This window comes from Patagioenas fasciata, chromosome 4, assembly GCF_037038585.1.
Source record: "Patagioenas fasciata isolate bPatFas1 chromosome 4, bPatFas1.hap1, whole genome shotgun sequence".
Taxonomy (NCBI): domain Eukaryota; kingdom Metazoa; phylum Chordata; class Aves; order Columbiformes; family Columbidae; genus Patagioenas; species Patagioenas fasciata.
The window spans coordinates 80,743,417-80,771,321 of NC_092523.1; the positions used below are offsets into that span (position 1 = coordinate 80,743,417).

Consider the following 27,905-nt stretch of genomic DNA (forward strand, 5'->3'; position numbering starts at 1 on the left):
GTGTGCACCACCCTTCCACAAAACCAGCCTGTAACTAATGTCACTGGAGATCCCTCTCGCATCTCACGGGAACACATCTGCGCTGCAGCAGTACCACAGATGGTGCGTTGGATTATTTAAACCGACCCCGCTGTGAGTCCAGACCTGAGCTGGTTACTCCCCGCTGCCTTGCATTCCCAGAGGCAGGTTCGCACAGGAGCACCTTTGAACTCCAGAAGCAGCGGATCACAAGATCCAGAAGAGGAAAAACTGCATTTTCCTGGCTAAAAACTCCTTCCCAAGGCCACTTAATGGTATATTTAGCATGTGTTCAAATGGGTTGAAGCTTCTTCTGGTAGCCCTTTATTATATTAAAAAACAAGAACAACAACATCAACAAAACCACGAAGAGATGTTCCAAGCTACTGCACGACTATCTTTGGGGTTCCCTCTTTTTGTTAAGGTTTTCACAAAACACAAATTAAATGTCTTTTCTACATACAGAACAAAGTAAAATCAAGTACCTGATTAGAGTATGTACAAAACTTACACATTCCGTCTTTTCTTTAAAAAATATAGATATCAATAATGTTCGGTAGAATGGATTGGTTTTATTTTTAAGGCTTCATTCTTTTAGATCCTTCATTATTTAATGCGGTGCCAGGTAGGCAGGAAAGGGAGGGAAGAGAAGAGGTCACGGTTTTTATTACAGGCCACGTGTTTATTTCACGTGAGACTCTTCCTCGTCTCTGGGAGGAAGAGATTTGCCTCCACATTGATTTAAGTATCCAGGAAGCAGAGGTGTAAGGAAAGGAAAATAAAACCTTTATTATTGCTACTTTTTTTCCTTCATTAAAATCTCGTTTTCAACCTGTTCATTGTCATTGCAGAGAACCACCTGCCCAGTACTTGGGTTAAACAGACCGGAGCGGGAGGACGTGACCCGGGGTCCCCCGGGGATGGTCAGAGCGAGGAGGCGGCGGGCGGCGTTTTGCCCCCGGCCCCGGCGGAGGTAGCGAGTGCTGCAGCCAGGGCAGCTGCTGCTGTCGCATCCCTGGGCGTGAAGTCCGTGGGGAGACTCTCCACCAGGCACTTGAGCTGCTCCTGACCCAGTTTGATCTTATCGTCCAGCTCCCGCTGCTCTATGAGGAGCGCGGACTTCATCTTGACAAAGTGCTGGTAATCCTGGAGCTGTTCCTCGGAGAAGTAGTTGCCCAGGATCTCCAAGACCACGCGTTCTCGACGGTCGAGGTTTTCCTTGAGCTCCCGGGCGTCCTCGTGCTGGCCAGCCAGCAGTTTCCTCTTCTCGTTCAGCGAACTCTGCACACACCAGAGAGAGCGCTTCAGCATCACCAGCGCCAAGCTCACCGCCCCCCTTCTCCATCGCCCTGGTGCCACGTCTGCCACCTCTGGGGAGCCGGGATGGCTTCTAAGCTCCCGAACACACACTCAAAAGCCCGGAGGAGGAGAATGAGCTCCCAATGTGAATCCCACTGAATCAGACTCTTGAATGTTCTAGTCAACGTGGAGCAGAAGGTGCTCCAAGAACATCTGTAAAACCTCCTTGAAAGCAACAACTACCAGGAAAATCCGGCTTTGTCTCCTGCCGCCACCCAAAAAAATGTTAAAATGTGGCTTTAAGCGAGGCAAAAGGTGGTGAGTTGTTCCACAACAGCCTGTGCCCCAGCCACCGGTCAGGGACAGGCTGTCCCCAACACTGCCATACTGTTTCGAGACAAAAGCCGCAGGATCTGAGACTTTTATACAAACCGGGACCAAGAGTGCCAGGGACAGAGCCGTGTTTACTGCTGCTTATACATAAGCACTGAAGCACCTGCCTCCCTACAAGCTTTTGGAGGGCTTTGCTTATGCAAGAACGTTCCTGTGACTGCTGCTGTCCCGCGCCCTGAAAAAGGCCGCGATGCTATGGCTGCAGAGATACGTACCCGCTCTTCACTGTTGGCATCTTCCCCTAGACTGCTCAAAACATTCTCCACCCGCGCCAGGCGTCCTGAGAGGGAGAGCAAGAGGTTCACCACCTTATCCAAATCGCCAATGAACATCTTGTATTTGTCAAACTCGTTAGGTTTGCACAGCTGGCTGATCAGCAGCTCCACCTCCTCTCCGAGAGCATTATTCATCTTAATGTCTGCAAGCAGGCCCTCCTTGGCTTCCTTCAGGATTTCCAGCTTGTGGGTCAAGCTCCCGATGAGCTCAGCCTGCCGAAGGGAAACACATTGCCACATGGGTCATTACCACCACCACCCTGGTCACACGCATGAGGACAACACGAGGATATGGCTGCAGTTCCCGAGGAGCAGGGTCAGCGGCTGACAAAGAGCAAACAGAGAAAACTCCGAAATTCCACATCTAGGTGATAATCTGAGTACCTGATCAGATTACACAAAGATATATTGGTTCTACCACCAACAAGCATTTTTACAAGAGACATCTGATGTGGTGTACCGTATCCTGATACCCAGGAGCTGACATCTGAAAGAAGATAATCGTATGCACCTTCCTTCGAAAACTTCTTTAAGTATCAGAGCGAAAAGAGCTCCAGTCACAGCTCCTGCATATTCCCACTCCTGCTCCAGCCTGGGGTTTCTTGTTTGCATGTTGTACTTTTTACAACCCAGAACTGTATAAAACAACTAACTGGTAGAAAAATGAATTCAAGCTGTGTTAGCAGCACGGTAGGAGACTGAGCTGGCACTTGGACTCAGCAAGGAAGAAGGAATGGTTACGTACTTCCCTTCCCTACAGCGCCCTGAAACTACTGACTGCTCCCTACTTGTCTGCTTTGGTGTTGAGGTGCAAGTCTCCAATTCAGCTGTGACCAGAACTCCCTGCCTCACACAGGGAGGATCAACCGAGTGTTTAAACCAAAGACGCTCCGAATTCACTCGGCGACTGAGCAAAACCACGCAGAGCACGCACGCATTTTGCGAAAACGCTGGCAAGCATTTCAGTGGCAGAGAAAAGGAGCCCCCAGGGTTCAGTTACCCCAGAAACAGCAGCGCTGCACATGTGCTGGAGATCCTAATTTCTGCCAGGATTTAGGAGAAAGACACTGCAAAAGCAGAAGTCTGTGGCCTGGAGCTTGCAGTTCTTGCTTCCATTCCGTCAGAGCTGAGAGCACAGAGAGCAGGAAAAGCTCTTGACACAAGGGCTGGGTATGTTCAGCATCTTCAGTTCATGCACTGCTGGGGCACCATTTTATGTATTAATACATTAATCTGCTCTGCATCCAGGATGAAATAGAAGTAAATCACAAGGTTGCCTGAAAATATTTTCTCAAAGTTTACTAATGCAGGCTTCTTTCCATCAAAACTGACGGTAATTCCAAGTGGGAAGGCAATCTGCTTAAAAGGAGGAGGGATCTTCAAACCTGTCAGGCTGGGGGTTGCTCTGAATTGGTCCTTATCCCCTGGGTGGCCTAGCAAAGCCAGGCTCAAAAGGCTGGTTTGGCAGCCGGGAAGTCAAGAGCAGTGTTCAGCCAGACACCATAGATGGTATAAGGGACAACCAAAACTCTACCTGGATTCTCCCCTGGGTAGGACAGGGAGCATCCAGGGACACGAACCAACACTTGCCCTTCCCTGTGCCTATGACGCTAATGCCGCCTTCAGAAGAAACATCCGAGGTCCTCACCAGCTGAGGAGCAAATAGAGGATCCATTTTCAATGATGACAATGCTGTGGGCTGGACACAAAGTCTGGCATTAAGCTCAGCAGGTCTGCAGGAGGCTGAGCTGCTCAGAGGCTGTTCCTCGCCACTCCGGAGCCTTGCTCCAGGGGCAGACGTGCCCTCCACCCGCAGCAGGAGGCCGCGGGAAGGCCCAGAGCGCCACACCTTTGTTCTGAAGGCATGGGAGCCGGACAGCGGCGAAATGCTTGCATCGTGTTCATTAATCAGTGACTCTCCTGCGATCCCAAATGCCGAGCAATATAGCTCCTTTGCATACTTACAATGGAAATGAGCTTGTTTTATCCAAATGACCTCTCAGAGTAGCTGCCTTCTTGGAGAATTCCTATGCAAATGTTATTCCACACAGACCATGAACAAACACACCAGCAGATCTTGCTGTCTGGGCCTAATCACTCCCATCTATTTCTGTTTTTCCATGCAAATGTAACCTTTGAGGCCTGGGACTTGTCCTCCACGGCAGGCTCACATCTGCTTGCAAGCCTGTCAGATGCTTACAGCACATCCAGCGACTCCTTGGAGCAGCACCCTCGTCTTGTTTGATCACCCCTACCTTTCACATCGCTATAACCAGGCACCCCAAGAATCAACCGAGTGCTACAGATATGGCTGTGATTACCTTTGAAGCTGAGCGCTCTATGGCTTGGGACGGATAATTAAAGCAGCAGACGAAGGCGTTAGCCAAATGCTTTTGACTAGCTACACATGCATGATCTACCTGTGTAGATTTGCTACCCAGAATCGGTGTGGGACCGCAGAAAGAAGAGATGGCAGGCACGGCCAGTGTCTCCAGTCCATTCCATCAGGGTGTGACAGGTCTCTAAAGACCCAGTGCGGTCTTACCTATACCTCAAATGCCCCACAAAACAGAGCTAATCTACTGTTCACCATGTGTGTTACAGACCATTTTGATGCAGGTCCTGGTCTGGCTGCCCTGGTGTCAAAGCCTGGCAGGGAACAGATTCTGCTTAGCAGATCAAAGCTGAGAGCAGAGAGAAGTAAGGCACTATGGAAAAGAGAGGTGAGCTCTCCAAGGCAGGGCTGCAGGATAAACTGTGTCTTCCCATCCACCCCTCAGCCTCACAGCTTCTCTCTGCTCTTGGGACACCTGGCACGGGGCTGGGGACCCAGAGAGAAGACGTGGAAGTGTGCTAGAGACACGGGAGTTCCCTGCACTTTGACAGAGGCTAAGTTTGGGAGCCTTTCTTTAAACCTATGACTGATTTCAGTGCAGGAAGAATTAAACATTCACAGCATATGGCATTTGCACAAATATTTGTGTCCTTCAGGTTGTTTAAACTCTGCTGTCGTACAAACAGCATTAAATGTAGGCTGTGCTACTCTGTCCAGTGCAATGTAGGATGTTTTAATTTGCAGGCAGGCAGAGCTGCTTTTGCCATTAAGGTCGCAGGTCTGTAAAGGGAGGCACAGACACGCTAGTACCTGCCTGTGGCTCCTGGGGATTTGTGAGCTTCGCAACATGTCTGTAATGAGCAGGTAACCAATGTGAGACAACCACAGGGGCAAATTAGAAGGCCCTGCAAAAGCCCTGGAAGACAGAGCACCCGAGCCTACAGCAAGGACTGCAGGGGCAGTTCCTCAGTGAAATGTAGCTGCAAAATGAGAGGACAATGTTTCCTCCTCCCCATGCAAGTCATGACACAGAGGCTGTGCTGACTGAAGCCGAGGCACACATGGCTTTCACAGCCCAGTGAAAGAATCAGGTGTAGGGAAAAAGAGTAACCGATGTTTGTCTGGGGCTGTGAGTCCAGCAGCAGGTCAAATTGGTAGGGTTGCTTTGCCCAGGAGAAAAATCCTCGAGTGAAACCCCCTGCTGAGACAGTGTGACCACTGCCTGGACTCTGTTTCTGTGGCCTGCCCTTGCTCAAGTCGCTTTGCCTCTCGCCTGTGTTCTCCTGCTAGGGGCCAGGGACTGTCTCTAACAACCTGCACACTGAGGATTTAGCACAGTACAGGCCGGCTGCAGGGCCGCAAGGTTTATCCTCAAATCTGCAGGAAGTGCTCAGGTTAGCCCTTGTCATTCCATTGGGGTCACCCTAATGAAGCTTCGCAAGTTGCTTAAATGCACCCAAGCCCTATGCAAATAGAAAAACACTTTACTTTAGGGCTTATTAAATATTTCAGGAATGTAACCAGCAAATGGTGGTATGTGCTGAGTTTACCTTCTTCTCATTGATGTCCAGCAACTCCTCTTCCTCACCTATTTCTTCTGGCAAGTCCTTGATTTTATTCAGCAGTTCTGCTTTGGGTGCTGAAACACTGTAATAAGCAGGACAGGTGACCAGGGTTACAGGAGTTTCCTTTTCTTCTTTCCTACACCACAACGAAGAAAAAGAAGAGTTCAGTCTGAGCGGAGCCTGTGTTACCCTCCCGGTGCTATCAGCCGCGGAGGCAGCGGCGGGTTCCTGCCATCAGAGGGTGCCCGTCAGCCGCGCTCCCCTCTGCACAACAGGAACGACTCCACGCAGGATCAGGTCCTTGCACAGCAAGGATGCCCACAGTTTATGTCTCTGTGGTTGTCCAGCTATCACTTGGAGTCTCTACCCTAGAACAACCACGCTGCAGGACTTGGGCCGACCTTTGCATCCCCCTATAAAAAGGTGCGCCCACCCCTCCTTCCAAAATTTGGCCTCTCATTGTCTTTCTGCCTGACACTGTTTTGGTCTTGATTTTACTCTGCTATCTCTGTGCTTTGGACTGAATTGCTTCAGATTACAAAGGTTAAGATAGCGAAATCAAATAACATCTCTGGAGACGGTTCATTTCCCGCCCTGTTACCAGGCCCAGCATCTTTTCCTCCACAGCCCAGAGAGGGGAGCTCAGAAAAGCCGAGCTCAGGAGAAAGGGCGTTCAGAGAGGCCCCGCCAGTCCCCACGCCTGGGAACCCAGAAACTCCCTCTCTGCCAGAATCTACCTCGACACACGTGGAGAAATTCAGTGCGGGCTTGTCCTCAAAAGCGAGCAAGCAGCAAGTCTGCCGCACCACACAACCCAAACAAGCAGTGCTTACGTGTCTTCTGCGGTTACTGTCCTGCCAGCCTTCTTCTGCGTCATCTTCCTTTTCATGTTGTTCTCCTTCAGCAAGCTGGTTCCACTGGGGAAAAGCCCTTCCATTAAGTCCATGGTTGTCTTCATTTTGGAATCTGGATCCAGGATATCGGCCAGAGACTTGTCTTTATGGATGATCTCTTTTGCTAGAGCCTCTGACTTTATTTCCTCTGGGGTCTTCGTCTTTGTCTTGGCTGGAGGTGCCGCGCTGGGTGTCCCGGTGCCCAGGCTGCTGGGTTCGGGCTCCCCGGTGGTGACCGCTGGCCCGCTGTGGTTGCCTTCAGGTGGAGCTGTGAGCTCTCTATCAGAGCTCTGAGCACCTTCAGAAGCAGCAGGTAACTGGTGCTGCTTATCCACAGCAGATGGAGAGCGAGTCCGCTTTGACGCAGCTGGTGAGAGGGGCTGATTATTCCCACTGATACTGGTGCCCAACTCTATTACCTCCCTCTCAGCCAGGGCTTTGGGAAAGCTTTGGAAGCTGCTATGGAGAGAAAAAATCTGTGAGATGAAGATAAACTTACCAGACAAGACTGCAGTGAACACAGGAAGGCCTAACACAAGCAATGTTTGTCTCTCACTGCACATTTCCACACACTATGAAGCTACTGCCACCAGTGTTCCATCCCCCAACCTGGACACTGCTCTTTTTGTCACTGCAACACAGAAAGCACTAGCAAGGGGCACGCCAGCTTGTTTTCTGCTCGCAGGCTGGGGACATTGAGTCTCACCGCTTGGGAGCGCACCCTGAGCAGTCTATATCATTTGTGCTTTCCACCTTGGAAAGGCCACTGGCTATCGCAGGCCAGCCACATCCTTCCCTGAGGGAGATGAGAGCAGCTTGGGGAGCACGGGAAGCAGTGCCGAGTGAAACCAGCTGGGCACCCGGCCCGAAGTCCTGTCCTTCAGAAAAATATGTGTTACTGTGACATATTTCTGTTGTCACGTCTTAGCAGATGGTTGCTGTTTCATAACAGCATTATTTTGTGCCAGGTCTAAATGTATTCTGGGAAACTCCTAACTGTTTAGAAAAAGCGTCATGGATTTTCAGAGGTCTCTCTCAAAAACCAGTAACTGGAATGGGTCAGCAGCCATTTTAACTCTTCATGCTGGAGCGAGTAAGAAGCAACCCCGCTGAAATCCATTTGGTAACTGCAGGCAGAACTAGACCAGGTTGTTTCCCACCCTAACCCATTTGCCGTGCTGGTGAAGCACCTGTCAGTGCATCTGCGGGAGGGCCGCAAAGCTTTCCGTCTTCTTGCTCTGCGCCCTGCCTTGCCCACATCGTTGGACAAGGCTCTTGGCAGCCAGCAAAGCCCAGAGGCAGCGCGGCTGTCTGTCTGTCCCTCTCCCCTCACGGCATGTGCACCGAGCTCGCAGCTGTGGGTGGGTCGTGGCGGCACGCAGAACCGCGGAGGTCAGTGCCATTTGTCTGGAGCCCCGCATATCTTACTGTATATGGCCTTACAGCGCCCGAGACGCCGTGTTACGGCCCCCCTTACCTTGCTCCGGCCTCCTCTGCGAGCCCGGCGGATTTGGCTCCAGCTGCCCCGCTCTCCTCCGGCACCGCCGGTGCGGGCAGAGGTGGGAATTCCTCCTCGCCGTTCGCAGAAGGGCAAGAGCTCAGCTCCGGAGGAGGACGGGATGGCAGCGGGGGTGAGGAGGATGGAGCGGGCTGCGAAGGCATGACAAACACCTCGTCATCGTCATCGTCCTGCAGCAACGCCGGGGGTGTGAGCTGCAGGGCCGATTCCGAGATGCGCAGATGCGTTATCCCCTGGGGAGAAGGAGTGTCGGGGTCAGAAGAAGTGCTGCTGTGTGTCGGCAGGGACTGCCACCTCTGGGAGAACTTCAGCCCAGCCGCTGGAGGAGACACCACAGCCCTGGAGTAGCTGCTGTCTTTCATCAAGTGAGCCCACACCACTTTGGGTGGCAGGGATCTGTGAAGCGGCCCCGCTTTCCTTCTCCACATCATTTCTTCCGTGGGAGTCTCAGGGGATCTCTCCTGGACAGCATCAAAAGACTGTGCCTGAGTATCACCGCGGCCCTCGGGAGGACCAGCATCTCGTTTGGCATGGTGCTGCCGCGGACCTGCAGTCTGGAAGTCTGAAGGAGTCTGGGTGGGCACTTTCAGGGAGGACTGGCTAGGTCCAGAAGGAATAAGGTTAAGGAACAAGGGTTTAAAGCCTTGTTTTTGCTCAGGATAGTGACCCCTTGCCTCTGTTGGGGATGGGACAAATGCAGAAGTCCTGCTATCTGGCCTGGAAAGTTCTGAGAGCTTGTGGTTCTCGGTCAGTGTGGCAGACCCGGTGGCAACGTTGCTGCTGCGGTGAGGGTGGGGGTAATAACTTGTGAATGCCATTTTTTCTGAATGGCTTCTTTCTTTCTTGGTGATAGACCTGAAAACCAAGAGACAGACCATGATAAGATTAATAATTAATCAACAAACAAGAAAAGTCACTGTGCGCCTTCTTATTGAGAAAATTATGTGACCATATCAGAGGGTTGGGTCAGTGCTGATCCAAGTGAGGGCCAGTTGTGCTTTGGAACTGGTACTAAAATCCAGCTTAGTGATGCTGGGGACACAGAGCCACGTCCACTCCCACTCAGCGTCTCCCACCGCTCTGGCCACGCGCAAGATGACACAACACACTTCACACACAAGCATCACCACGATCGCTCCACAGAAAAAAGCGTAGAAAACCTAAGTGCCTTAGGAAAACCCAAGTTCCTTTCCAGCCTTAGTCCGGACTTTGTTTGTAACAGACGAGGCTGCTAGTGACTGCTGTAAGGAAGACTACTTGACATTATCTGCCATCAAACTCCACTCTCAATTGCTGATCATTTTAAGAATTTCAGCTTTATGGGCCAAAAAATCCCATTACATTATCTGCTCCTTTTGGAAAGCTGCCATTAAATGATTCAACTGTCTCTGAGAACTGAGGCCAAAACGTGCAGTATTTTGACTGCAGAGAAAAACGGAAAAAAAGCTCTTAGAACCCTGGGAATCCTGTTGTTAAAGCTCCGCTCAGACAGGTGTCAGAACAGCCAAAGCCAAGACGCTCGGCTGCAGATGGATGGTCAGGCTGCAAGGTCAGCAGATCGAATGACTCCTTCCACATCTTTGCAGAGGTTCTCATTTGAGTGTGAGGAACACCTTTAGGTGAGGATCCTGCTCAGAACACAGAGCCAAACCTACTTGGCCTATACAGCAATAATAGTGCCAGCAGATTCAAGAGATGGCCTAAAACCATGAGGCCATACCATAAATAAAATACAATAAAGCTCTACTGCCAATACATTTTCTGTTCTCAAGATGCATTGTTCAAATAATCTAACACTGCCAACCCGTGATATTTGAGACTTGGGCCCCAAATTTGCTCCCAGATGTAGTGCTACGAATGAAGAATAACTCTGCCAAAGACATGGGTCGTTCTGGCTTCATTACGGTGTGACGGAGAAGAGGATTTGGCAGCGTTTGCCCGGGGCAGGGAGCTTCCCAGACAGACTGCTCTCGGCACTGTCTGTGCTTCGCGGACAGCAGCCATGTGTATGCTTTTTCAGATGCTCAGCGTTTGTCACCAACACCAGATGAGGATCCTCTAACTGAAAGATCTCCCTACTGCGGAAGCCACGGTGGACTCTAGAGCTGGTGGAGCCAGAACCGTTGCCAGCGCGCTCCGGAGCCAGCCTGGTGTGGACCTGCGGAGCCGCGCCAGCGCACAGCACACGGCACCAGTGACCAGCGCTGCCGTAAACTCACCGTTCCACAGCCCTCCTCCTCCAACAGGAGACCTGGTGGGGATGCTCCCACCTCTCTCCAGCACATGAAACGGCTGTTTCCCAAGGGAACCTACAAGGACAATTCCTGCTACCCGCTGTTGCCTTCCCTAAAGGGACTGTGCGTGGAGTGGGAGATGGATTAAAGATGCTGCAAAAATCCTGTGTGACCCAGACTGTGAAAGACTCATTCACACTGGGGTTGGGGAACACACAGCAGTGTCCTAATAGTGGAACTCCTGTGGATCACTGGCATGTGGGTAAGGTCCTGGTCCACACGTCCTTGTCAGGCTGCCGAGGACTCAGATCTCACTCCCGCTGAGAGTTAAGTGTAAAACGTGCACCGGCTCTAGCAGTGCACCGTCAGCCCTCCGGCTCCCAAACCCACGCCTGTTCTTTTGGGCCATTCCAGGTGCCGCCGCACAAGAAAAGTCACTCGAGAGCTGAGACTTGTGGGGAGCGACCTGCAGCCTGTGAGGGGGGACCCTGTGTCCTCAGCACCAAGGGCTGTGTCCTGTCCTCTCCCATCCTTCCGTTCTGCCTTTTGGGACCCCAGTTCTGATCGAGAAGGAAAAGCAACCTCACATCTCCAAGAGGAAAGGTGCTTGTAGAGCATGCAAGATGCCTACAGAGCAGAAACATCATAAATATGTTGAGTTAATACCAATAATCTTTGTGCAGTGAGGCATGAAAATGAGAAACCTACTTTTTGTGCCGCAATGAACTTGTTCTCTGTCTGGGCATTCAATCCTGTTACTTGGAAAATGTGTTGTTTAAAAAAAAAAAAGCAGCAGCAAGTAGTTATTGAGAAGAATGATGAGAAGTAGGGAGGCAAGATGAACTAAAACTGCTGTGCTGTTCTTGGGAAAAAAAACGGAAGAAGTTATTCCAAATCAAAGTAAAAGTGTGTGTTTTAGACAACTGTGAAAGGACGCGCGCGAAGGCGGACGGAGTCCCTCCAAACCAGCGTTTGTGTGCTGAGGGGCAAGAACCGCCAGGCAGTCGGGAGGAAGCTCGGCCGGACTGGGAGGGACTGCCCGCCCAGGGCTGCGTGCTGAGGGCTCCGCAGACGCAGCCTCACCTCCCGCTGACGAACACAGCTCCTCTGTGACGGATTCCTTCAGGCCCTCTGCTGGCTTCTACTGCAATGTGACTTAGCTGTTTGGGTACTCAGTGCTTAGGGCAAGCGTCTATTTATTATTTAAATGTAAATACAGCAAGATCAACTTCAGTCCTACTTAACTGCAAAACAACCCACCGCTAAGCGGATTGTTACATAAGTCCTAACATGATGAGTTTTATGGTTACGTTTTCCTGTTTTTAAAAACATTTCTCTGGCTCCTGGGGCTGAGCAGAACCTCCCGCCTGCACACGGGAAAGCAGCCGAAACGCAAGGCTCCCAGCTCAGCAGGGTAACCCAGGAAAATGGTTACTGGCTTCTGGGGAGGCAGCACCCTGGGGAAAGCCAGGCAGAGTGGGCCATCGAGGCATTCTTTTCCTTTAGAATCCTTCAGTGGAGACAGCAGGAAGGCACCTAAATGGAAACTGGCTGCAGAAATATGCTCTGAGATGACAGGAGGAGAAATTGATAGCGAATTAATGTCTACGGTGGAACAAAAAAGCTCACAGCAACTTACTCCTCCTGACTCTGCTGGGCACAGCACACCCAGAGCTGTGTCCATGCAGATGTTTCCTCCAGTTTGTCACAATCCAGACACCACACGACAGCTGCTGCTGGCAGCAGGACAAGAGCTGACCCTGCGGCGACAAAGGGGACGTTAACACACACCTACCTGGCTCCCGCGCTGACCACATAGAAAGGATCGACCACCATGGGGCCAAATTCGCCGTTTTCCCTTCTCAGCAGGTCCTGCAGAGCAAAGAAAGCGTTAACAGCAAGCAAAAAGCAAACCAAATTAACAAAACATTGATGCTTCCTAGTAAGAAAGTACAGCATTTGCCATATACAGATGGGAGGCCAACTCCGGCATGGTGTCCCACCCGCCAGCACCCTGCTCCTGCCTAAAATCCTGCTCACTGGTGTCAGTGGGACCAGGCTGCTCATCACCTGTGTTTTCCACGCAAGCCAGAAGCCGAGGCGTGTCCAGCAGCCTTAACCAGGACGCTAAGGAGCGGACAAGCTGTGCCCAGCCCGGTGCCAAACCAGCACTGACATGCGGCAGAGATGCTGAATGAACAAAGCCACAGTGCTGAAAACCGTCACAAAGTCTGTCACTCGGTTCTTTTGAAGGCCAAAGCGCAGGAACTACCTCTTCTTTAGGCATTTATGTCATCTAAAACCAGAGAAATTCTGCAGCTGAAATACCTTTGTGAATCTGCCTCTGTGTGCCCCAGAGGTCCCACCACAGGACACCAGGCTATTATGAGACATGAAAGCAATCGCTAAGCCTGCTTTTCAAGAGCTGGTATTTTCGCCCGTGCGATCTTTTAGCACGGAGCATTTCAGCGCCCCCCCCCCCCTCAGCAGTTTGCTGCTTTGGGCAGCGTTGCTGCAGAGGAGGGGGGGCCAGATCCTGATTTAGGAGATATGCAGCCTGAGAGCCTGAAAAAGCAGAGGGAAGGAGGCTGAGAATGTGTTCTGGAGACTGAGAGCTAATAATTCCACACGGCTATCAACTGCCTTATATCTTTAAACACATTCCTACAGCGATGCTGCAATGTGATTTATATGCAGCCTGACAGGAACATTATACACTGTGCACAAGGCCCTGAAAAACATACAGTGGGGCGGAGAAGTCAGCTGCTACACTGGAAATAAGCATTTCCCACAAAAAACCTGAAAAGGGTAAAAAAAACAAACCACCTTGTTGCTTTGGCTTTGTCTCCCACTTCTATAACTGTGGATTTGTATTGGAGACAGTTCAGAAATGCCCAATTAAGAGAGCACTTAAACATATACTTCCCTTTCAAACAGACACTTAGAGACTGGTGTGTAAGCTTGCAGTCCAGCACGCCTTCCTGAGTTAGGGTGTAAGAACAGCTTTTCCACAAGTGCCTTGCTGCCTCTGGGACTAAATCCTCATTGCAGAAGCAGATACAACCAGATAACAGGCGAACATTTAAAACAGCACGCCGGCAGTTTAAACGCAATAGCTGGTCTCTATCTCAACATGCAATTGTAATAACTTCTCTGTAACCAGCACAGTAACTGACTGAACATCACCCTGCTCTCTGACCTCCCCTCTCTTTCCCTGGTTCAGAGGGCCCCTCTTGCCCGAATGCACGATCCAGTTTGCACATACCTGGTGTTTCTTATCCGCCGTGGGAGACGATCTGGAACGTACATGCACAGGGACCGCCTGATTGTCGTGCCTATCCAGCAAGTCTTCCACAGACATGGATTTCCCAGATTTCCTGGTGCTCGAGCGCCTTTCAAAGCCCTGCTCCTGCTTCCCGCAGCGCGGCTGGCCCTGCGTGCCCAGCAGCTCTGTCTGTGTGCCTTTGCTGAGCTCCGCTTTGGCTCTGGAATCCCAGCACCTGTCCGTTCTCAGGCGGCTCGTGACCGAGCTGTCCTGCCGCCCTTTCTTCCTCTCATCCCCGCTCACGTCGAAGCAGCCCATCAGTCCCGGAGGAAGGGTGGAAGATATCCGCCCCGTCCTGCACACCTGCTCTAGGGACTCTCTCCGGCGGTACAGGTTCTGGTCCTGCAGGGAATTCATGCTGGAGGCGGAGGAAAGGCTCTGGCTGTCCGGGCCACCTGCCTGTAGGTAGGAGCTGTGGGAGCGCTCCCTCAGCAGCCCCACGTCCTGCGAGGACGGCCGTCTTCCCGTTTTGCGCTGCATGTAGTCAGCAAGGGCGCTCTGCTGGAGCTGCTTGAGCTCCGGCTTGGAGATGCTGGCTGTGGAGGAAGTTTTACCATCCCTTTCGAAGATCTTACGCCGGTCAGCCACCGTATTCTCTGGGAAGACAAAATGGAGCCCTTTCTTCTGGAAGGAGAAAGGCGACTGGTCCCCGTCGGCGATGCCCACCTCATTCATCTTCTCCGGCTCCGAGTACGACCGCTTCTTCTGCTCCGCCGTCAGCCGCCTTCGGCCCCCGATGCGCAGGATGTGCTGCGCCTTGGCGTAGTCCAGGGCGGAGAGGCTGCTCTCTGTCGGCGTGACGCTGTGCCTCTCCTTCGGGGTGTGCGGCGATGCTGCCGTGCTCCTCATGCTCACGTGGGCCGACGCGGGCCTCTGTGTGGGCCTCTTGGCTGTGCTCCCGAACGGGGGGCTGATACGGCGGAACGAAGTGACCCTCAGCACCCTGGACTGAGCGTCTTTGATGCTGTTCCTGTAGGCCCTGTTGAACGGTGTGTCCAGCTGCGAGCCGTGGGCATCCTGGATGTTGTCCTTCCAGACGACCTCCTTCTCCGGCTCCTCTCCCAGCTGGAACGTGCTTTTGCTCCTCGGCAGCTGAGCCGTCCTTACTTGCACCTCGCTTTCAGGACACAGGCTGTAGCATTCGCTGGCTCTCACCTGCTTTGCCGAAGCCACCATTTGCAGCTCCACGGGGCGCCAGTCAAGCTCTTCAAGCTTCCCGTTCCTGACGGAGGGGCTGGAGAGCCTGCCTGGCTCAGTGGGCAGCTGGCCGGGCTCGCGGAGCTTGCCCCGCGTGTCCTCCAGGCTGTTGAGAGAGGACCTGGCGCCCGAGGGCTGGCTCGCCCTGCTCGGCCCGTAGTGCTGGCCGAAGCTGGGCACGCCAGTGCTGTGGGGCCGGTGAGCGCTTTGCTCTCGCTGCTCAAACTTGCTGACCTTCTCCAGCACCGAGCAGCGGGGCTTGCTGGGGTCTGGTTTGCCGCAGGGAAAGCTTTGGGTGCTGCTAGAACTGAGCCGGCTCCTCCCGAAATCGGAGGTCTTTGGGTGCTGCGGCGAAGGGGGCTCTTCACAACTGGGCTCAGCAGCATGGAACGGGGCCGTGCTCACGCCCTCCGCCTCCTGCCTCCCAAAGGCCTGTGTGTTCACGTCACTCCACTGTCTGGGCCCCTGTCCCCTGTGATCCCTCTCCTCCTTACAGCTGCTGTTCAGGAAGGACAGTCTGGTGCTGCAGTAACCCTCGCCTGGCTGCATCTCTCTTAGCTCAGAGCTGCTTTGCCTCCTGGAACCTTCTGGGATGTTCTGCAAGGAGGAGAAGCCATACTGCTTGGCCATGCTGTGACCCCACTGGTGATGAGCAGCAGCGTCTCTCTCGTTTATCTGTGCATTACCATTTTTGTCCTCCTGGGATTCGGCCATCCAGTCCTCTTGGGGCTGGTAATGGGTTCTTCTCTCCCCAGCATCCCTCAGCTGTGGCTGTGGAGCTTGAAAGCTGTGTTTGGGTAACAACTCCTCCTTTCTCGATGTGGTCAGGCAGACTTCTGGGCCAGCCGAGCTAGAAGGTTTTTGCTGGAGAAGTTTTGCTGCAGCATCGTGCTTTTTCTCAGCAGCTAGGGACTGGTAGAAGACGGTCGATCTGTTCGTAGTGCTTTGGTTTCCATTCTCATCAAAGCCCAAGGTGCTGCTGGCTACAGCCTTTGAGACTGGAACGGGTGGCGAGTACCCGCTTTCTTTGGCCAGAGCTGGATAAAGCGTCCCGTTATTGCTTGCCGAAGGCTGGGGCACCTGGGCGTAGTGCGGCTCCGGGGAAGGTACCGGGTAGACACCAGTAGGCAGCAGGGGCTGCCCTGGCTGGGAGTAGCTCTGCTTGGGCTTCACGGTGCGGCTGCTCTCTGGGCTCTTCTCCACCACGGTGTGCAGGAGTCCTTCTGCAAAGGGGCTCTTCAGCCCCTGGGAGAGAGCGCTGACAAGCGGAGGCCACGGCCCTTTCGGCTGGCTTCGACTGGGCTTGCTCAGGTCAAGGCCAGCGCAGGAGCTGGGCCTCTCGTGGTGCCTGATGGCCGCGTAGCTGTCGCTGCGGGCGGGAGGCAAAGGGGGCCCCTTGGGGGACTGGCTCTGGCCGTCCGAGGAGCCCTGGCCTGGCTGTGCCCAGGAGGGCGCTGCGTTGTGGCGGCCGAAGCCGTGGAGCCTGCCGCGGCCGCGACCGTCCAGCGGGGCACGGGCCTCGCAGCTCGGGAGCAGGGCGGAGGACTTCACCTCGTACTCCTCGGAGATCCCTCGCTGGGCGTCGTAGACCGTCCTGACGTACCTGATGTCGGCTTGCCTCATCCCCTCCTGCGGGCCGCCCCGGGAGTGCACGCTGTCCGTGGAGCAGGAGTGCTCCTTGCCCAGCGGAGGAGCGGGATACTCGGGGATGCTGGAGTTGGTGGAGAAGGAGCTGTAGGCAGAGTCTCTCTTGCTGTGGAGGTGGGAGAGCTGGTCGATGCTGTTGGTGGATTTGGCCGGGGACAGGTGACAAGGGTAGTAGGCAGGGGAGGAGTGGTCCAAGCTCTCCATGCTGCCCCGGGAGCTGTACTGGTCGGGACTTCTCCTCAGGTAGCCATGCTCGTAGCCAGAGAGGTCGCTGGTTGAGGAGCTGAGGAAGAGCGAGAGCAGAGTAAAAACCCACTGTCAGCAGAGGAGAGGCACAACAACTTATAAGTGAGCTCAGAAGCAAGATGTTTAGTTTTGAGAAGTGCAGACGAAACCCCATATTTGGGCCGTGCTCCATCCCCTGTTTGCAGTCATCCCAGTTCACGAAGAGGAACTACTTGACATTGCAACACATGGCTCTTATTTACCACAGAAGGGTGGGAGGGAAATGCAGGCAGAAGGACCGCGCAGCTCTGGAGCCAGGGAGGATCAACCCCACCCACCAGACCCATCCAAGGCACTTGGAAAGCTGAATGAGCGCCGCCGCCACCGAGGAGGAGGAGAGCACGGGAGGCGTTCTGCAGGGAATCTAATCTCTTTCTTTTTTTCCCATTTCATTTCTTTTTATGGAGATGAAGGCTATGCCCTGGCAGGCTTCCTGGAAATTCAGCTGTCCCAAGGATAGTTTGTCTGCTGGGAGAAAACTAAACTGACAAGACAGAGAAGTGATGTACGTGTGTGTGCGTGGAGACAAGCGGGGGTGCAACAACAGCGACAGGCTGAGGACGCCCCAGGAAGGCGTCAGCGCCACCCAGCAGGTGCACGTGCGCCTGGAAAGGTCCTCAGCACGGGTACTGGAAGAGGGCTCGTGCCCTCCAGAGAGGAAGAAGGATATTCAGAGGTCTTTCTATCAGCTGGAAGAGAGCTCCCTGTGCAGGCTACAGTGCTTTTTACATCTCACGTGGGGATATCAAAAATGTGTTTGCAGTTTGCCCCTGCTAATTTATCCTCTCAGATTTGAGCAAATACCCTTGGAGTGGCTTGAGGATTTCACTTTCCTTCCTTCTGTTCCCAGCTCCCCTCCCTTGGATAGAGCTTTCTCTAGTCCCTCGCAGCTACACTGGCAGACCTGGCAGAGGGAAAGAGGAAGGAAAGGAAGGAGAGGAAGGAAAGGAAGGAGAGGAAGGAGAGGAAGGAAAGGAAGGAGAGGAAGGAAAGGAAGGAAAGGAAGGAAAGGAAGGAAAGGAAGGAAAGGAAGGAAAGGAAGGAAAGGAAGGAAAGGAAGGAAAGGAAGGAAAGGAAGGAAAGGAAGGAAAGGAAGGAAAGGAAGGAAAGGAAGGAAAGGAAGGAAAGGAAGGAAAGGAAGGAAAGGAAGGAAAGGAAGGAAAGGAAGGAAAGGAAGGAAAGGAAGGAAAGGAAGGAAAGGAAGGAAAGGAAGGAAAGGAAGGAAAGGAAGGAAAGGAAGGAAAGGGAGAGGAGAGGAAACCTTGCTTCATTGGGATAAGACCCAAACCTGCTCCACGCAGTGGGGGATGCACAGCAGGCCTGGGAATTGAGGAGCCAGCAAATGCATTTGGTAACAGCCCCTCGCTAACAAGTGCCTGCTGAAGGGCGTAACGCTTGCTCCAGACTGGCACCCCGAGCCCAAAGGACAGCGGGGAGAGGGCTGCCAGGGACAAGCAAAGGCAGAAGGAATCCTGCCTGCAAGGGGAAACAGCAGCACCTCCGCAGAGACACGCAGAGGAACACAGACACAGGCAGAAAACTACCTGGCAAAACTCAGAATAAGGCCGGTTTCCTCGCTGAAATGCAGCACTCTCCTTTAGTATAACAAAACCGATCCCCTGGCGATGCCCAGGCCTGGCCAGCTGGCCACTAGATGCTCCCCGTGCTCCTCCTCGGGCACCCGGAGACACGGCCACGGCCAAAGGCTGTGCCAGGAGCTGGCTGGGGAGAAACCCCGCCGTGGGAGGTGAACGTGCTGCAGCACCATCTGCGCTGAACGCCAGAATCTAATGTACTTTTTTTTTTCCAGCCACTCCCTCACTTTTGTTAATGCCCTGTTTCATTTTCCTCTCCTCTGCCAAGGCTCGGTCCCACCTGTAGAAGAAACGGGGTTTAAATCCCAGTGGCTACAGGGAGAGTTTGCTGCTCCGGAAACGCTTCTGCCTTTCCAGGGAAAACCCTCCATGGGCAGAACTTAAACTCGTCCCCCTGAAGATGAGCCAGGGCTTATCACCAAATGCATTCTGGGGCCACTCAGGGGAGCTGAGGGGTATCGGGATGCGCAGAAAGCTTCCTGTCCCCACAGTGGGTTCCCATCTTGGCAGCAAGAGGGGTTTTTCAAGTAATTCATTGCCAAGCTGTTAATCACCGCACAGAGCCCTGTAAGGAGGAGAACAAGGCCACCTTATCTGGGTACCCAAACAGGACCCAAAGCCTCCCTGCCTCCTGTCCTACCCCTGGCTGTGTGCAAACCTGTCCAGCTCTATGGAGGCAACTGGTAACATTTTTCTACCACATCTTTTATCCCCTTCCTTCACTCCTGTGCTCTAGATTTAAACCCCAGTCTTGTAAGCGGTGCCATCACGACACATCCTTGGGCCCAGCGCAGAGCCTCCCCAAAGCCAGCGTGACACCACAAAGAAGGAAGGACACGGGACTGGGGGACTAGTTGAGAAGCACGCGAGCTTTGGAGGTTGATTTCTACACCCATAGGAGAAACGTGAACCCAGGGCAAATGCAACTAAATCAAAACCACTTTACACCTCTGGCTACGCAGCGCAGGACCGGAGCCGTGCAGCGCTTACCTGGAGTGGTAGGACTGATGCCAAGGGGTGCCAAGCGTACCCTGAGATATTTGCATCATGCTGGGATCGGGCTGGTTCTCCGCAAGTTTGACTGAATGCCAGGAGTGAGGTCGGCCTGGAGTTTCACTCCGCCTGCATGGAAGCAGAAGGATTTTGCACATCAGCAACAGCCCGGCTCTTCGAGGGAAGACGAACGTGAAGGAACACCAACAGCCACATTTAAAATCGCTCGCAGTCACTTCTGCTTCACTGTATTTTTGTCTTTTCCACATGAATCAAGCAGGAACCACGTGCCATTCCTGATATTCGGACAACCCGCTCCCCATCGCATCTGCAAGGCAGCAGGCGTGGGCAGACAAGGGGTTATCACTGAGGGGGTCTTCCCCTCCTCCTCCCAGCCAGGAGCTTTGCCCCGGGGCCACTCACAGGGAGCCTTTCCCGGCTGGTGGCCGCACGGGATTGCCACGGATGCTGAAGGGCCGCTTTGCTCCCTTCTCAAGCGAAGGCTGGCAAAGTCATCTAAAGAATCAAATACCGCGAGGGGGTGGGAGCCCTCACGGTGCTGTTTTGATCTCTCCTCAAGCGCCTCTAAAAACGCAGGAAGGGACGTGGGGAGCGAGCGCCAGCTGTCCCCCGCTCGGCTGGCCCGCGCCGAGGAAACAGCGCAGCTCTCGGGAGGAAAACAACACCGACAACCTTATTTAAAGCACATAATGGTGCAATGGAAAGTCAAAGCAGGGGATTAGCCATCAGGTCCCTGAGCATGCCGCACAGACTCTCCTTCCCCCTGGCCTTTGGGCTTGGCCTTAATCCTCACTCTGCTTCCCACAGGGAGTCTCTCCCCTGCTCTAGTGCTCGTCCCCACCGTTTCTAACTCCTCCTGCGAGAACGAGGGGCAGCACCGCTCCCATACAACACCGAAGATGCAGGTGTGACAGCCTGCAGGACAACCTCGACCACCTGGAAAGCATAAATGCAAGAAGAAGATGTGACACATCTTTAAAGTCTTTGTCTCACTGAAAATTCCACAGCACAGCATGTCCTGAATAAAGCAGTAAACAGATTAAAACGCGCTCTTGTCGATGTCACCCAGACACCTAAAGAGGACTCTCCCCGTACTGCCCGAGATTGCGGAAAGAAAAGGTACAGGAAGGTGTACAAAGTAAAAACCGACAGGGTCAAATCCTTCAGTGGCACAAGTTAACATGGGCACCAGCTCATGTTCTACAACACAGAAAAGCGGTGGCAGAAAGGGAGAGGTAGAACCGTTTCACCAGCAGGTTTTCCACAGGGGTTTCATCAGCAAAGGTCATTCGTTCATCAGCTAGGAGAAAAAAGAAAAGGACATCTTTTCTCCTTTTAACGCTTGTTGTGACGGGGCTGTCCACAGCGAGCTGAGCGGGAGGGCGGGCTGAGCCAGCAGCGTTTCAGCACCGCATGGGTAGGTGCGTGTAGAACAGAGCGCCTGGGGTATGAGCCTTGCCCAGGGGAACACGGAGCTGCCGGATGAGGGGCTGGCAAACCGTTTGTTGGGAATGACCACATCCTTGCCTCTTCCGTTGCAGACACTGAAAGACTGTCTTAGCACCTTCCAGTAGTACAAGCTCCCAGCATTATTGTTTTGCTTGGGAAAGCACACTGAATGATCACAAGCAAAGCACGTCATCCCTTCATTTGCTCAGTAAAAAGCTGCAAGGGAGCTGCGCAACCAATCTTTCAAGCCACGGGTATTTTAAACCCTTTTGGTTGTTACCCTTGTAATAATACAACTCGTGGACAGCGAAGCTGTGAATTTCAGTGAGAAGACACACGGTCCCAGCTCAGCGCAGGATAACCTTGCATTGTTTCCACACCTCCCCGACCCTGCAAACGTGGATTAAGGGTAACCGAATCCTGGGCCAGCTTAAGCCTGGAGAGGAAGCGCTGGGTGCACACGATCGCCAGCTCGTGTTGCAGGCGATGTGCAAGGAGGCGCAGGACGGACGGACGGGGTCTGCGCACACACGGGCACCCGAAGGCAGAGAGCAGAGGGCTGGATCCTGCCCCCGCTGAATCGACCGAAGGACCCACCTCGGGACGGAGCTCAGGGGTGCAGAGAAAGGCACAGCCAGCGCTGCCTGTGCCTGCCTGTGGGCGCTGGGAACGCCGGCAAGTCCCTCGCTCCAGCCTTCGGGAACACCTGGAAACAGCACCTCGCTTCACACTGCTTCCTTCGGCTTAGTTTATGGTTATTACTGCTCAATTAGGGAGGACTGGAACTGGAGTGTAATGTGACAAGAGCACCACAGTGGCTACAGGAGAACAGCTATCTCCTATTTCAGATCTGGGGGGAGCTGAACACGGTTAATCCGCCTGTTTTGCAACAGCTTTTGGTTACGCTTGCTTTACTGCAGAGCACAAAAGCACTAAAAACTCGTGCAAGACCAAACTCTTTTCGGCAAGTGAGGCAGAACTGCTTTCGTAAAGCCCGAAACGTCAGGTCCTGATTCACCCAGACAAACTGTCTGAGAGAGAAAACTCGCAAACGCAGCAGCTAATTCCTGACTTCAGACAAATAAATCATCGTATCTTTAACTGGCAGAAGCTTGGTGTAGCTCAGTCGCTTTCTACAAAACCAGGAGCAACAGCTGACACTGTTCCAGGAGGTCACAGGATTTCAAAAACCAGAACTATAATATAATATTAATATAATAGTAACAATGTAATATAATAATGATAATAACGATAATAATAATAATAGTAATCATTATCATCATCAAAACCACCTCATCCCCTTCTCCTTTATACTAGTTCCTCAAGGGCTGCACCTGTACCATACTTGGAAAACTTTTGGACAACCTTATTACTACAAACTTCCCCAGTTCAGGTAACGGAGAAAGCGATCCCTCTGTTGTAAAGGCCAAGGCTGGAAAAGCGGCTCCCGGTTCCTCCAGACACCTCCAGCGATCAGATAGCGTGGGCATCCAGGTCAGGCTGGCATCACAACAAGCGCCCCGGCGCGGAGTCACCCGGAGCAGTCAGCGGACCCTGATGCAGCGCTGGCATCTAAACAGGCTCCGTGGCAGCTGTGACACAGATCACACACCAGATACTGCCAAATTCACACTGTAAACTGGAAAACCAAAGGGAAAGGCATAGTTTTTAACCTCGTCCAGCTGCTGTTATCTGGGTGCTCCTCGTTTCTATACTAACCGCGGCATTTTCCAACAGTCTCCTCTAACGCAGTCTGGCAAAGGCTTGATGCAGCCTGGGCTGCAAAGACCATACTGACATTTCTATTTTACCATTAATAGCTCTGTAGCTCTTACTAGGAGTTACAGTTCTTCTCTGTAATCTCTGTAGATTATTTTTATGCTTGGTATGCAAAACAATAACGGAACTTTATATAAAGACATCTTGGCATTAACTCCACAAATGCGTTGCCTTCTGAAGAACAGCCATCTCAAGCTTTCTTCACAGTATGACCAAACGGTTGATTTATCTTTTCCCGAGGTTACAAACTAAAACCGCGCAGAACAATGCACTCAAGCCAATTTCTGCTCTCTCCGTACTGTTCCTTACGATGCCAGAGTGCACACAACCTGAGCGCTTTGCAATTCAAACGTACTCTCGACCAGCGTCCTCGGAGAGCACACACATAGATCTGTATAAAAAGGCGTTATCTTTAAGCAAAACAAACAACACAGCATCTTCAAATTGCCATTGTAAATTTTTCTATATTTGCATGCAAAACTTTCCCTTTTCCTAGACCTCCAAGTGGAACAGTTTTTGGGGAAGAAAAATAAGACGAAGAAGATGTTCAAATACGACAAGAACTGCCGGTGGATGACTGTCACCATGGCCCATTTATGGGACTGCTTTCCAGAGGATGAGAGGCGGGAAGGAAGCAGCTCCCCAGCTCCCTCCCTCGTGTGCTGCATCTGCTGTTTCGCAGAGCAGGACCCCGGGCACACCTGGGCACACCTGGGCACACCTGGGCACACCTGGGCACACCTGGGCACACCTGGGCGGGTCCTTGCTGTGCGGTCAGACACGGCGTCAGACGCCCCGAGCGAGCTGCCAGAGCCGGGAGAGGAGGATTTCACAAGGAAAGCACCTGCTCTTAGGAAACACAGACCGAATTTTATCCTCACAGACCATAATGAGATATAACTTGGCCTTTTAGAAAGCTAAAGAGTGAAAGCCAGGAGGACGATGCTGCGGCTGACCAGTTAGCAACTCGGAGTCATCAGTGGCCCGATAAACAGATGTATTTCTACCGCAGCACACCCAGAGAGCTCGTGGGGAGTTAAGTGTTCATCTGTCTCCTGTCTGGCCGATGCATCGTCCCAGACGGCTGAACAGAGACCGTCTGTGAACTCCTCTACCACCCACCTTGTGCTCGGTTTTCCCTGGCCCAGCAAGCGTCAAAACCCTGCCCAGCAAAGAAGCAGAGACTGCCGAAAGGGAAGGCAGCAGAACCTTTAAGAAAAGCATCTCTCACCAAGGAGCAGAATCCATTGTGGATTGAGGCAGGAGCAGTCATCACATTCTCCACCATGTGCTGGGATGGTCTTGACCAGCTGCTGGTGCTAATGTGTCCAGTAAAGAAGGGAAGAATGGAGAAGAGACCCGAGGCCCAGAGTCACTCTCTGCCACTGCAGACAACCGCGATCACCGTGAACGTGCCCCCCAGCCGTGCGGCCCCGGTGGCTCTGTGGGACGGTGCTGGAAGCCCAAGGGACAGGGTCCAGCTGGGGAGGCGGGAAGGGACTGGGACCCTGCAGTGAAGACCCTTCTGTAGCAGTGTGTGCCCGCCCAGGGCGCCTGCGGCCCTGCACAAACACACCGCATAAATGAGGGGCTGAGTTTTCACCAGTGCGGACCTGTCTCCGAGACGGTCCCATCTAAAAGCAGCATCAGCCTAACAAGGGCACGTTCTACAGACGTCCTGTCGCATTGCTGCAGGCCCTGTGCCGAGCTGCTAAGCAGGACATGAAGGAAAAACTAAAGCACTCAGAAGCCTATTAAGATTTCGACCGAGCGAGGCCACAATCTACTCAAAGCAACGTCGTTCTTAATTAAGGTTCAGTCATGGTTCTAAAAATAAGCATAACAGACGAGGCCAATTAAAAAGAAGCTGGACCGTAATGGTGTCAGCTCGATGTGTCTGTCACGGAATCTTTTGAGGCTCACAGAGCGCTTCTGGTAAATTCTGGGAAGGAGAGAATCTGCAGTGAGCTTTGTCCCTTCACAACTGCGACTACAAACAAGGAGGACTGCTTAGAAAGACCTGAAGTATAAGGCATGATATTCCATGTCATGGATCTTGGGCAACAATGACTCCTCACCTATAAATGAAGGAGTCACACCGCCACCTCTCTTTATGCTCAGATTAAAACTTTCCTTAAGTGAAAACACCACGGAAAAAACCTCTCAGTTCAGAATACTTCAATCAAATGTGTGAATATGCTCATATCAGGACTTTCTTTTCCACAATATGTACCTCTTTACAAGTTCTAGAGCACAACTGCCCCCCCAGCAATGCCTCCAGAGTATCTCACAGCTCTCAACAGCCTCGGTCTTCAACCAACAAACTGAAAAAACCAAAAACCCTTTAGAAGAATATCCCAGGCAGGCTCAGGGCTCCACCCCAGCAGGTCTGGCCTCATCTCCCTCGGGCTTTTCTCGGTGCACGGGCAGGTGTCGTGTTGTTGTTTCCAGCTGATGTCAGACGTCGTCTGCTGTTCCTCTTCGATGAGCATCACTTGGGATGGCTGGGTTGCCGCACAACAGGCTCTAAGTGCCTCGCCGGAACCGGGAGCCCAGTACCACGCTCCCCGAAGTCTCTCTGGGTGAGGATCAGAGGCTTCTGCTCAGGTTTCCTACCATTACCACCACCAGCTCTTGGCAAAAAACTCCCCACCACAGCACTGTGAAGAAAGGCCCTGGGTGAAACAAGAGGTGACAACCATGTATGTGAATGTACACAGGGATTTTTACACAGTTCTCGGCTCCACATGCACGAAACCACCTCTCCCTCTTCTTCTCTCCCTGGCACCAAAATCAGGCAGAGAGGAATGGTGAGGAAAGGTTATTCTGCGGACGGGAAGGCCCGCGGGCACAGCCGGGGGATTGCTGGGATACACCAAAGCGGCAAGCGCTGCAGCAAAACTTGCCAGAGTTTGCAGGAGGCCAGCGATGGTGTTTCTCTAAGGAAACGCTCTGTGCCCTGGGCTGCACAAGGACGCGCTGGGATCGCTCAGAGCTGATGGCAGCTGTGAGGAACAGTCGCTCCTTGGCTGAACTCAGGAACAGTCAAACATTGTAATTAATGATTACTGGCCTTGCGCGTCACACCTCTGTGTTATCACATTTCTTCGGTAACCCCCAGGCTGCTTATCCAAGAAAGAGGCATTGATCCCTTGTCCAGCGAGGGGAGCAAAGGGCTGGAGAGGTGAAGCGCCCCACCTGGAGCCACCCAGTGCGCCCAGCGCAGGGCTGAGTCGCGGCCCTCGAGCGCCCTCCGCGTCCGTCTGACGGGCACGTCCACACTGGTCTGCCCCGCACACAGAAAGGGTCCCGCCGACGTTCCCTGACACGGACCAGACAACCGGCTTCAATAGGAACAGCGGGGCTTTGGTTATCAGTGTGAGAAGTGATGTATACAGGCTTCATTCTTGTTGATTACTGGGTTCGAGGACTTTGTCCCACTAGGATCTTCCGACAGCTTTCTTTAAAAAAGAAAGCATTATCAAGCACCGTGATAAGTATGATTTAAATTGCAAAATAAAAGAGTATTTCAGCACTCTATGTTGAGAAAGTACTTGCTGGCGAGATAGCCTGTGTGTGCCGTTCACACAGGACCACCGCTCGGAAACGTGAGAGCCAAGGCAGCTCCGGCCTGGCACTTACTGCCTTGAATGAGGAGCGGGATTAAAGACGCTCTGTGACTCTCCTCTTCTTGCTACGATCTTATGCACTGGAAAAGAGGAAGAAAGAACAGGCCTGGAAAAGAGATAGCCATCCAACTGAGGAGATTCTTTGTTTCAGCCTCTGTCTCTAGAAAGGACCCTGTTACATCCTGTCCTCCCCAAGCGCTGGTGTCACCTCTCCGAGCACAGGTAGCCAATCTCGGCAGCCAGGCCCCGCGGTGACTCACGCTGCCTGCCGCGCTGCAGAAGTCGCAGAGCCGCACTGATTTATCTGTATTGATGAACTGACCCAATGGGCTCAATTCAAATCATTTCTCCTCATTCTTCCCCAGTCAGTAAATTATTTAAAAAGACAGAAAAACAAGCATAGTTCAGATTCTTTCACACTCTGATATCAAACACACAGCAACTTGCAACAGGAGAGACTTAGGAACAATGGCAGGAATGTGTTTTCCCAGCCTGGGTGCTGAGCAGGGACTCGGTGGCTGGCAGCGGAATCGCTGCCCCGCGAGCCTGATCACCCAAACGAACCGCGGACAGGAGTCACGGCAGGTAACCAAGGGGACGAGCAGGGCGCTGCAGAGGGCAGCTGGCTTCTCCTCCCAGTTACAGGGCTGCAAGCCACAGACAACGCTGGTAAACTCAGCACCAGAGTGCTGCAGTAGAAATGATACGCGGGAGAGAAGAAGAAGGTCCTTCAGGCGTGCGTGCCGGCTGTATGTCCGTGTGTACACGCTGTCGTGTGTGGGGCTCACAGACACACGGATTTCTGAGGTACTGCAGGAAAAAACATGAGTAGAAGGTCCCAGGGGGAGTTTAAACTTCCAGCAAGCCAGGGGAAGTCACGATTTAGTCCTAGATGAGAGCTCACGTTCCCACTGTTCCCACAGGAGGGGGTGGGATAGCTGACATCCTCGAGTATCTACTGAGCTCTACAGCCGTGAAGAGAGAGCAACACAGCAGATCTGCAGTGATCCAATACAATTAAAATCACAGAACCGCCAGCTCATCTGTCCTCTCCCCATGGAACCTTCTAACCATTTTGGCAATAACCATTTGTTTGATGAAAGACACCCCTGCATCTGCATTTCTCGACCTAATTCTTCCCCCTTTCACATCTCAGATTGCCCTTTGCCAATGAGTAGAGCTGTAGTAACATGGCTGGGCTGGCTGGCAACACCACCCTGGCCTTATTTATTTTGCACGGTGGAGGAAATGAGCAATCACTGTGTGGACTCTCGGGAGCGTGAAGGGCAGAATGGTACGGTGCTGCTCCTTGCCATAGAGCTCAATGCGACACCCGAGAAACCGGCCCTGAGCCCCGGATTTCCCCTTGGACTACGGTCATTCATTCACCCATCACCCCCAGACTCAGAAACCGACGGACTCTGCCAGCCTGTTGCCTTTAGCGCCTCGGGTGC

General features: G+C 52.8%; 1 protein-coding gene across 16 annotated transcripts in view; it reads right to left on the reverse strand.

Annotated features, from left to right (window-relative positions):
• Window positions 1-319: 319 nt before the first annotated feature.
• SHROOM3 (shroom family member 3) overlaps window positions 320-27,905 on the reverse strand; it is a 129,019-nt gene continuing 101,433 nt past the window's right edge. For 13 of the 16 annotated variants that reach the window (XM_065836293.2, XM_065836290.2, XM_065836298.2 and 10 more), the window contains 8 exons: window positions 19,571-19,702; window positions 13,797-16,983; window positions 12,327-12,403; window positions 8,256-9,152; window positions 6,719-7,237; window positions 5,871-6,021; window positions 1,926-2,198; window positions 320-1,299 (listed from right to left, as the gene is read on the reverse strand). In XM_065836293.2, the coding sequence (XP_065692365.2) occupies window positions 943-1,299; window positions 1,926-2,198; window positions 5,871-6,021; window positions 6,719-7,237; window positions 8,256-9,152; window positions 12,327-12,403; window positions 13,797-16,983; window positions 19,571-19,702 (5,593 nt within the window). In that variant the 3' untranslated portion in view covers window positions 320-942. Of the gene's footprint in view, window positions 1,300-1,925; window positions 2,199-5,870; window positions 6,022-6,718; window positions 7,238-8,255; window positions 9,153-12,326; window positions 12,404-13,796; window positions 16,984-19,570; window positions 19,703-24,053; window positions 25,034-25,055; window positions 25,163-27,905 lie in introns of those variants that run through there. The other 3 variants (XM_071808310.1, XM_071808302.1, XM_065836291.2) reach the window with 3 other exon arrangements.